Source organism: Archocentrus centrarchus, chromosome 9 (assembly GCF_007364275.1).
Source record: "Archocentrus centrarchus isolate MPI-CPG fArcCen1 chromosome 9, fArcCen1, whole genome shotgun sequence".
NCBI lineage: Eukaryota > Metazoa > Chordata > Actinopteri > Cichliformes > Cichlidae > Archocentrus > Archocentrus centrarchus.
The window spans coordinates 9,188,909-9,199,992 of record NC_044354.1 but is presented as its reverse complement, the minus strand read 5'-3'; the positions used below and the strand labels follow the sequence as shown (position 1 = coordinate 9,199,992).

Here is an 11,084-nt window from a genome sequence, read left to right as displayed (position 1 = left end):
AATGAACCCACACTCACAGTGAAACTTTCCCAAAGTAGTGGGGAACACGCAAGTGGAAGAATAAGCAGGAGTCAGTCAGCCCCTCAGACTGCTGCTACCGCGGTGCGTTTTACCGGGTCCATCGGAGTTACCGAGCTCGTGCTGTCGCTCTCAGGACGCATGACGCAGACGTGTTTTTGAGTGCGTGTGAGGGGGGTTGTGTGTGTTGTAGCCCATGAGTGTTGACAGCCGGGTGCGCACACTGGTACTGCGAATCATCTGAGCTTGGTGACGCCGTGGATTAATTTATACCAACAGCTTTGAGTACGTCAGACCGGGAGGAGGTCGTCCTGGAGGTTTGTGCCTTTGCTCTCCTTGTTGCTCAGATTTTCATTACAGACAGCCGCCGAGGGTGCAGAGATCTGCTGTCCTTTTCCATCTCCTTTATTTTACTCTTTGGACTCACTGACAAAAAAATTTCTTTTCTTTTTCTTTTTTTTCCCCTTTCCTTTTCTTTTTCTTTCTTTCTTTAGTTTAGTTTAGTTTAGTTTTAGTATTCATCCGAAAGTGTTCGAACTAGCCAGAACTATTAAACTGATTTTTTAAAATAACAAGGTATCACAAAACAATCAAATAAGTCATGTCTGTCGGTTGGCTACCTGAGATGGAAATATTATTGGAGAAAATATCAATCATCACTTCACATTAACTTTTGAAACGAATCTTTTTCATCTGGTAAAAGCGCTTAGCAAGAACCAGGAAATGCGTACAGCGCGTTTACGGGTGGAGCATTGCAATTTTGAAGCGAGATGGAGAAAAGTTCGAATGTTCAGAGCGCTGAGAGAAAGATAGTTTCAGGACCAGGAACAGCTCCTCTGTGGGCCAGGAAGGAATGCTGCTGCCCTCTGCTGTTCTCAACTGGTATAGCGCCAAAAGATGGCCATTGCTCCATCAGTGCTTCGAGTTCAGGAAAGGGTGTACGCGGAGCGGGTATGTGTGCAAGCGCGTGCGTGCGTGCATGCGTACATGACAGAAAGCGGGAGGGGGGGATTCCCTTGAAAACAGCTGTAGCTATTGCCTTGTGTTCAAGTGCTTTCGAGCCAACAAATAATCTCAGCAGTGAGTCATAATAAAGTCTGAATAAACGCAGTAAGTGAGGAACTTCGCAAGGTGGAGGGATTGAGGCAGTGGGCGGACTGTCTGTTTTGAGGTGACAGAGGAAAATTCTTAAGAAGTTCTTATTATAATTCCACACTAAAGATAGTAAGGTCAGGCCACAATTTAAAAAATTAGAAAGAAAAAATATTTAGATGGCAATCTTGAGATTGTGAAATGGCCATTTGGAAAAAGATGTGTAAAGATGCAATCTTTGGGGACTATTTACTCCCAGTGGCTGCCACAACATACATAATCAAGATTCCAGAATTTGACAGACCCAGCTTCTGTTACAGAAGCCACAATAAAAGCAAATGAACCAAAATATAAGTAGCAGTAGAACTTATTAAAATGACTATTTTATCAAAAATAGACACCTTTAAAAAGATACAAATTACCCTTTCTTGTTATTTGTCTTTGAAACAATTAGATGATATAGTCACTGCAAAAACGATTAAAGCATGTAATAGAAGCTAAGTGCTGAAAAAAAATCAGGCAGACAGGATCAATTTAGTGCTTTCATTTAACTGCTTTACAAGTGATGGATAAAAGTCAGATTGCCAGGAAATGATAAATACATTAAGGAGACAAGACACTAGACTGATGCAACAATCTGACGAAACAACCCGAGAAAAGACTGTGGGGGCAAATGGCAAGTATATATAATAAGAATCAGGGAATAGAAAACAGGTGAAGGAGCTGTTGAGAGCCAGGTAAATGGAAAATGAGTGGAAAGGCTGATTATTTTTGATAAATACTAATATATAACTTTATATAATTACATCTTTAATAAAACCTCAGTTACCAAGCATGTTCTTAAAATGCCAGTAACCAGAATTCATAAATTGCTGGCATGTTTTTCATGACAACATTTTAAAATTATTTACAAATTCAGACAATTCCATTTTTGCCTTTCCCTATTCTAGCCTAACACAATTAATTTCTTCCCTTAAGAGACTTTTGGAGGTCACACTTTGTTCTTCACTCCTCTTTCCTCTAGTAAATAGTCTCTTATTCTCCCCTTTGCTTATTTAAACAAAGCTACAAAGCACCACTGTATTTGGTATGCTGACATTATTTTTTATTTATGGATCTAAAAGTTTCTGAAATGCTTTGACAATGAAGCAGCAGCAGAAACTAACAATCGGTCATCAAATAAGCACACACACACACACACAGCACAGACAAAAATCACTCTGTGCTGTGCTTATCAACTAGTAAGTGAAAAAAAGCTGACACTATAGTTGTGGACATGAGGGGGAAAAAGGTGGCTCTGGCTATTTCACCTCATTTTTGTGAGTCCGGTGGTTGCATAGTGGTGTGTTTTCTATAGGTCACGTAGGACAATAGTGAGGCCGTGAACAGTGCACCTATTGCAATGGGGCTCACCGCGGGGACTTTGTCTTTGTCAACAGTGTGGAATGCCCCAGTGGGCTCACAGGGGCAGGATAGAGAGCAGCACTGCTCACCACCTCTGCACTGGAACAGTCCCTGTAGCTCTTAATAAAGAGCTTTAATCTATAGATCCAGAAGAAGTGGGAAAGAAGACCAGGGAAAGGATGACAGGGGAAAAAACCGGGCTAGCTGGCTGAAGTTGCTTCAGATGTCTTCCACTGGTGGGTGAGGTGCTTTGAAAGAGCCATGATGAGCTCCCATGTGGGAGCTTCTAGTGTAAATGGCTCGAACAGAGTTGGAGGAAGTGAAACTGAGGACACCAGTGAGGAAACCAGTACTAATGAGACTCACACACCAAAGGTGGAGAGATCTAGGCAAAGGAGTGTAGATCCAGCAGGCGAGGGAAGGTCAAGTAATGTGCTGGTGAGACCTGCACTGTCAGGGAGGAAAGCACATAAAAAGACCTGCAGCAAGGACAACAAAGAAAGTGGGAGAGAGCAAAACCAAGACCGGGATGAAGAGAGACTAAGTGCTGAAGATTCAGAAGTCAGAAAAAGAGGGAAACAAATGGAAAGAAGAATCATGGAAAGAGATGAAACATATAAAGATGAAGCACAACACAGACAGAGAAGAGAAAGTTCATCAAGTAATAATTTTGACCTTCAGTTAAACAACATTTTGGAAGCTGGAGAAGGATCAAACAATTTACAGAGAGGACACACATGGCCTCGACCCCAGGGCAATGGCTGCAACCGGACCATCACTTCCAATTTAAACTCTCTATCCCCTCGGCCTGCTGCTCATACCAGATCCATACCTCAGTCACCTCAGACACCTTCATCCAGACCAGCTACAGGAGACTTGCACCTCTACTCATTGAGTTCCCTCAGAGAGCCAGATCCATTCTGGGTGGAGGTGAGAACAGGGTCAGCAACTGGACGAGCTTTCACCTTCTCAGAGCTAGGAGGGGAAGAAGAGGATGAGGGAGACGGGGAAAACGTGGAAGATGGCGATGAAGGAGGCAGTGGGGTGATAAGGGTGGCGAGTCAAAGCATGAACTCAGCAGTGGCACAGCCTTGTGTTTCTTTTGGGGAGAGGAGGATGAGTAAAAGGGAGAAGAACAGGATTAAAACTCTGCGACGGAGACAGAGGAGAAGGGAGAAATGGAGGCAAAGTCAACAGCAAGAGAGCCGACAGGTGAATGACACTGTATGACACTGTATACTGACATCACAGAGGTTTAAGTTCTGCCACAAGAAGACCTAGAAAACTGGTTATTAAATCACTGAATGATCTACACCGTCCAGTAATTAACAGCTGAAACTATTTGTTTGTTTTTTATATATATGTCTTTATGGCATAAGGACACAGCAATATCCAATGTTTTTTTTTTTAAGTGATGTCCTTAGATTAATACTCAGGCACGTCATTCTTAAGAAGATGGATGGATCCACTTAAAGATCTATTTATAGTTCAAGATGGCAGGCATATGCACTAAATAAATAAATAAAGGCTACATGTGCATAAGAATGTGGTAGAAAACAGCAGACACAAAAATTAGGCCTAAATTTTGCTGCGCTGCATCTATATTTTATTGTATTTATTCGTGTCACTTTATATTACAGTGTGTGACTTGTACATGTGTGTGTGTGTCTGTTTGTTTCATCTAGACTCTGGCTCTCGACAGCTATATCAGCAACCAGCTCATTTCAATAGCCATTGTGTGCGGGGTTTAAAGTGGGGTTACATCTGAATTAGTTGCATGATGAGGCTTGGCCAGAGAGCCCTTCAAAACCGACCAGACAAAAGAGCAGATTCCATTTTGATTGGCTGCTGCAGATCTGGCAGACTGAAATTACTCTGACTGTTCTATTACCAAAAGTCAAATTATTTGCTTTGACACTATCATATTATCAGTTTCCTAATCCTGTATTCTCCTACAGATTATAAGCTTCGTGTGTAAGTGTACAACCACAATGTAGATACATTCCATACATTTTAGGCTATAGCAGATATGGCGTCATGTGAAAAAGAAAGTACACCCTCTTTTAATTCTAGGGTTTTACTTATCAGGGCATAGGGCCACAGGACCTGGACAAAGCTAAAACTTAGCCAAAATTGGGTCATGCAACAGGACACTGAGCCCAAGCACAAGGCAGCACAGTGACGTGGTGGTTGGCACTGTTGCCTGGGTTTAAATCCAACTTGGCCTGGGTCTTTCTGTGTGGAGTTTGCATGTTCTCCCTTTGTTTGCGTGGGTTTTCTCCGGGTACTCCGGTTTCCTCCCACAGTCCAAAGACATGCAGTTAGTGGGGTTAGGTTATTTGGTGATTCTAAATTGCCCATAGGTGTGAGTGTGAATGGTTGTCTGTCTGTCTGTGTTAGCCCTGTGACAGGTCGGCGACCTGTACAGGGTGTACCCTGCCTCTCACCACCTGATGGATAATGAAACAATTTAATATGTTGTGTTGTTGTTCATCTGAGCTTGCATTTATACAATTTAAGAACTTAGTAAGAACCAGATCATTTTTTTATTATGTCATTTTCTTATTGTTGTTATTATGTACATAAAACCTTAGACTTGAAAGAGGGTGTACTTTCTTTTTCACGTGACTCTACTGTAACATATATATTAAATATATATTTTAACTTTGGAACAAGCCAAGCTAACTTCATCCTCCTGCTGCCATTTATGCTAAGTAAAGCTAATCGACTCCTTGCTCCAGCTCCATACTTAACGCATCCCTCAGTGAGACTGATCTTCTTGGCTAACTTTCAGAGAAATAAATTTCATGTATTTTCTTGGTTCAATATTCTTTTGAATAATTATTTTATTTACCCAGCGCAAACTAAATGAGCTTGCTTGCTCATTTATCGTGATCAGTCCTTGTTTACAGTCTTTTCTTTGCTCTGCCAAAATTTATACTGACACAGTTACACTTATTCTCAATTGGGAGAATATTAGTTCCAGCACAGCATCACTGCCATTAAGCTTTGGGCATCACTGAAACACACTGATCTAGCTTTTTTAAATTATTTTTTCTGGATCCAAACTCTGTGGCCACGCAGCCAGGTTTAGATTTTGGATTTTGACATTGAGTTTTTAAACAATATTTTGTATAATACACAATGTTTTGCGTCTTCTTTTAAATTGTTTTACATTGTTGCAATCATGTGACTGCCTTCTTGGCTTGAGGACAAAGTATTATTTTTTCTCTTTACTAGCTTGTTTAATTTTGTTTCTCAGTACAGTGTCATGTGGTACACAGAATATACAGTAAGACAAAAATAGAGCAGGTGTCATTGTATAATAACAATCCAAAGGATGTGATTTCATCCTCAGTGATGGAGAGATATTTAGTGTCGGCTTGTTTCTAGCTGTCGGCCAAAAGCTAAAATGGGATCTTAGTTGCTGATGAAGTTCTGCAGAAGCACATTTTGTAATTGTTTTTGTAGTGCAGCAGCCATATCAAATCAAGCTCAACTTAGTTATAGGTTTTATATATAAATTAGATAGTTTTTTTTTAGTGTAAACTTTGGGTCTGTATGTGATAAGTCTTATTTATTTATGCACCAGTATATGACTGTAACCCAGACAAAGCTGGCATGTTACAATACATGTTGCCAGGAGAACCTCAGTGTCAGTGATTACTTAGGCACCGCGTGCTCTGTGTTTTCTCCTTTGTGTTAATGACACACCTTGGGAGGCAGGGCTGGTGTGATGGGGAAGTCCCTGGAGCTCCCCTAGGGTGAGAAAATTGTAATTACTCTGGAAATGTCCCAGGATTCTTTTTAAACAGTGAAGCTTCAATTCCCAGCGGTCTGCCAACACAACACATGCTTAAGGAGGAGGTGGGTGACTCGGAGAGCCCTAGCTACTATTCTCAAAATTATTTTTGTTACATCGTGTTATATGAGTTGTAGCTGGAATTTGGAGGGTAAATTAACTTTTGAGCAGAAGAAAGGAAGTAAGGAAAGGGTTGGACAGATGTGCTGCATAATGAAAAAGGATGCTAACTTGATCCAAAATTACCAACTCCCTGTTTTAATCCAGTAGAATTGTTTATGAGGGCTCATGAAAAACTGAAAAATTGCAGTCGATATAAAGTGTCCCGAGATGCATTGCCGTCTGTTTTCTGTGAAATGAAAGGAGTTTAAATTAATGCCAGGGTCAGACTGCTCTCTCTATCAAACAATGTTTATGCTTTACAGTAAGATGTAAGAAAATGTAGGTAGGCAAACATTTCACTTGACTGAACTCACACCTGGCACCCTCATGTTCTCACACATATTATTATGCTGTTTGGGTGGGTGTCAAAGAGGGTTACATTCATCAAATAGGCTGAAAAAGAAAAGAATTTTAAATAGAAGAGAACTGTGAAAGAGGACATTTTCACTTATATTTAGTGCCAACTGGTAGCATCTTGTAGTGATAATATATGCTTAACATCTCATATGTAAAGGGTCAGATCTCTGGATTGCGCTCTCTTATTGCTGTTATCCAATGTTAAGCAAGATACTAATATAACTGTCTGAGAGGTTACCCCATGTAGCCAAAACATTGCAAAAATGGGTTTTACCGTTCTAATATTAGAGATTTAAACATAGATGCACATAAACATTTACCTGAGGAGGTTTGTAGTCGTATGGGAATAAAGATACATATTTTTCAAAGTTTAAAAGTGTCTTTTTCACTTGTGCCTTTTCTCATCTCCCAGAGTTCGACGGGAAACCCATCCACCAGCAGCAGCGAGGATGATGAGGCCCTGACTACAGGGGACAGAGAGGGTTACATTTGTGCTGTGTGCTTGGATGTGTACTTCAGTCCTTACATGTGCCACCCATGCAATCACATCTTCTGTGAGCCCTGTCTTAGGACACTGGCTAAGAACAGCCCCACTAATACACCCTGCCCCCTGTGCAGAACAATCATCACACATGTTTTCTTCCAAAAAGGTGAGCTGGGCTAATGGACTACTTACTGTACAGTTAAGCAAACTTCATCAGCATTCTAGATTGAATAACATGAGAAAGATTTTAAAAATGCCAAATAATAACTGCATATAAAACAAAGGATTTCATATATATGTGTATATATATACACACAGATGACATCTAAGCTGCAGCTTGTTCAGAGGGCCCAGCTGCAGATGTCCCGTAGGGAGCAGAGCAGATCTAAGTTCGGCTTTGACCAGATGAGTCACCGAGAAGACAAAATCAAACACAATCTGAGCACTTTGATTCAGTGCTTTCTAATGAAAATAAGAAGTAGTATTCCCTGTGGGTGGAAATGAACTGTAATAATAGGAACAGATGCTTTAGGGTTTTGTTTCACCAGTATAAAGCAGAAACCTAAAGCTGTAAGTAAACCTTTTCACAACAATGTTATGCATGCACTAGTGTATGTTTATATGGTGTGTGCTGATAAATATATTTTGTCACCTTGGGATGATTTATTTGATATAATATAGTTTGAGTTTGGTCAAATCTATGAATAACTAAAAAAAATTATTATTCATGTTGGTCTATTTCTGTGTGTAGTAGAAAGTGTGTGGCATGGATAAGATGGTGAGGAGGACTGTAGAAACACTAAGGGCTCTTGTTAATGATTTGATGGCAAGATTAGACTGTTGTGTTGATTACCAAAGCCAAGGTCACAGAACAAGGAGATAATCAGAGAAGCAAGTGATGCTACATGTGCTGTTAGTGAATGTGCTGAATAAATCAAGCATTATCTTGCCAAGCTATCAAGAAGTGGCTATGTGAATAAAATGTTCATTTTAGATTGTGTTAACTTTGTGTCTTTGTTTTTTTTTTATATGTAGAGCTAAACCAAACAGCAAGAACTTTCTTCCCAAAGGAATACCTTTCCCGGAAACAGAACTTTCAGAAAGCAAGTTGTGCAAAGTGGCCTCTCCCAAGCTGCAGGAAACTCTTCCGCATCTTTGGAGGCAAGTTTTAAATTTCCCTGACAGTGGGGTCAAATTTAAACAATGTCATCTGCTAAAAACAACAATAACAAAAAATATATCTTTTATTTTATTTACAGCTTTATATTCTTTAAAGCTGCACTTGAAGACTGCTTTCACTTGTGACCTGTGACAAAATGACAAAAGTTTGCTGTGCTACCTATTTATCCTAAATGTACCTCAAGGCCTGACAGAAGAAAAGACAATTCTATATATTTTCATTAGTATGAATTTTTAAATGTCTTCAACAGCAGCTTTAGGGGAAAACGGTGACATAAAATGCAGAAGTGCACTGAAATATTTTGTTTAACATTTAGTAAAATGCCAAGTTTATGCATGTTAATTATCCCAGAAGTAGTTTAAGTTATTTTTTTACGTTCATATGTGTATGAAAATGACTGCATGAAATGAATTCATTGCCATTCAAACCAGGCTTCCAGAGGCAGTCCAGTCCCATTGCTAGACGCCAGTTCCCCCATGGAGAGGGCTACCCACTGGACACCATGGACTTTGAGGATGACTCTCGAGGCTGGCGATTTGACATGGACATGGTCATCATCTACATCTACTCAGTCAACTGGGTTATCGGGTTCTTCATATTCTGCTTTCTTTGCTATCTCTTCTTCCCTTCTTTTTGATGGCCCTGCCAGCAATTTTGGGGTAATGTAGAAATAAGGTAAGGCTGAAGAGAAATCAAAGGGGTAAAGTAAGGACATAAAGACAAAGCAAAGAGCATCTAAGTGCATATGTAAATTAAAAAGAAGAGGGGACTAACACTGTAAGGTTTAATGAAAAGGCAGTGAGTGAATTTCAACAAGGTGAGAAGGTGTGGTGGAAGAAGAATTACAGTGTAATGACTTGCTGTCTCTAATAAATAACTGAAATAAGGAAAACCCAGTGTTCTCAGTTCTGTGTCTCAACATAATGAACATGTTCCATTCCTGTTAATATCACACGTTACACTTCTTAATGCTTAAACTTTTATTCACCAGCACAGCCATCTGGACTGTACCTACCGTGATTACTTTTATTAGTGTACAAGGACATATTAATCACAAGGCATTTTATAAATTAACATTATGAATGTAAAATTTCAATTACCAACTTATATCCATGGCAGACACTTCATTTTTAAGATGTGCAACTGATGATTAATGATTGAAATGCTTTATTATGTAACAAACACGCCATACAAAATAAGTTTAAATTGCATTTAAAAAATAATTTAAAAAAATAATAAAGTAATTCATTATTTGTCAGGAACCAAAAGGATGAGCAGGTCTAATTTAAAAGAAGGAGGAATGATGAGGATGGGTTGGGTGTGGTAATAGTAAAAACTAAACTAAACTAAACCAAACATTAGAACACACACACACACACACACACACACACACACACACACACACACACACACACACACACACACACACACACACACCACACACACACACACAAATATTTTACACAGTCACCATTAATTCTAAAAGATTGGTTTTTGGTATGGGTTGGGAACATTTGTGTGTGGTTTTATGAACCCCTGCATTCCCCTTTTTCCAACATACTATTAATGCTGCTTTTACATGGTGGGCGTAGCATGGTGGTGCAGTGGTCCGTACTGTTGCCTCTGGCTTCAAACCTTCTGGTCAGCTGAGGAGTTTCTCTGTGGAGTTTCCATGTTCTTCCTGTTCATCCTCCCTCTCTATATTTCTGTCTGGGTCTCCCTCCTTCAGATATGCACATTAGGTTTACCGGTGAGTCTAAATTGGCTGTAGGTATGTATGTGAGCATAAATGGTTGTGTGTCTGTGTTAGCCCTGTTATGGAATGGAAGCAATTCCAGAGCGTATCCTGCCTCTTGCCCTGTCAACTGGAAGTTAGATAAGTGGTCAAGAAAATGTGCTGATGGATAACACTGCATCTCTGGCAATGGCATTTGAATTGTGTCATGCAAGATATTAAAATTTCCTGTTTTTTATTTTATTTGGAAGGTAAATGTGTTTTTTTGTTTAAAGCAACCCTTGAAAGGAATAAATGTTTAGTTCCATTAACTCACTGTAATTTATACAAAATAAGTTAACACATCCATACAGGTTTGCAGATGCAGAATTGAGTTTTTTTTTTTTTAAAGGTATTTTTAGGTCATTTCTATTTTTGCTAAGGAACTCATTAATTCATTCCTGACACAATTCACACTTTCAAGTTGGGATACAAAACGCTCTCTTATTTGTACTTTTCCAGTAAGCTTTAATTTCTTCCAGCATCTTCATATAAAGTATACACTACATTTTGAATCTCCATGGCACAGTGCCCACAACTCTAAAACTAAAGGTTATTTAAAGGACATTAGTCAATAGCACTTAACTTACTGTAAACTAATTGTCACTGTACAGTTGTAAATTATATATCACAGACTAATTTTCTGTGTCAAGTCTTAGTTTGTGGATAGCTAATAATTTACATACAGTATAACTAATGTATTTATTTATCTGGTGTATTAGAAGTATGATTTAGGAATTATTTAATTATTTTAAAATAATAACAATAATAATAATCTGTGTTGTTTTTTTTTTGGATTATTTCTATGTGT

General features: G+C 39.1%; 1 protein-coding gene across 1 annotated transcript; it reads left to right on the top strand.

Moving 5' to 3' along the window:
- The first annotated feature begins 2,584 nt into the window (after nucleotides 1-2,584).
- rnf180a (ring finger protein 180a) lies at nucleotides 2,585-9,151 on the top strand. Its single transcript, XM_030737870.1, has 4 exons — nucleotides 2,585-3,726; nucleotides 7,248-7,485; nucleotides 8,355-8,480; nucleotides 8,931-9,151. The coding sequence occupies exons 1-4, from the start codon at nucleotides 2,776-2,778 to the stop codon at nucleotides 9,134-9,136; spliced, it is 1,521 nt and encodes a 506-aa protein (XP_030593730.1). The 5' UTR covers nucleotides 2,585-2,775; the 3' UTR covers nucleotides 9,137-9,151.
- Nucleotides 9,152-11,084: the final 1,933 nt, after the last annotated feature.

What these genes read in the sequence shown, in the direction of transcription:
- rnf180a (XM_030737870.1), top strand. Translation starts at nt 2,776, where the DNA reads ATGATGAGCTCCCATGTGGGAGCTTCTAGTGTAAATGGCTCGAACAGA. An exon ending in AACAGCAAGAGAGCCGACAG is followed by an intron (nt 3,727 to 7,247) that starts GTGAATGACACT and finishes CTCATCTCCCAG; the next exon opens with AGTTCGACGGGAAACCCATC. An exon ending in ACATGTTTTCTTCCAAAAAG is followed by an intron (nt 7,486 to 8,354) that starts GTGAGCTGGGCT and finishes TTTTATATGTAG; the next exon opens with AGCTAAACCAAACAGCAAGA.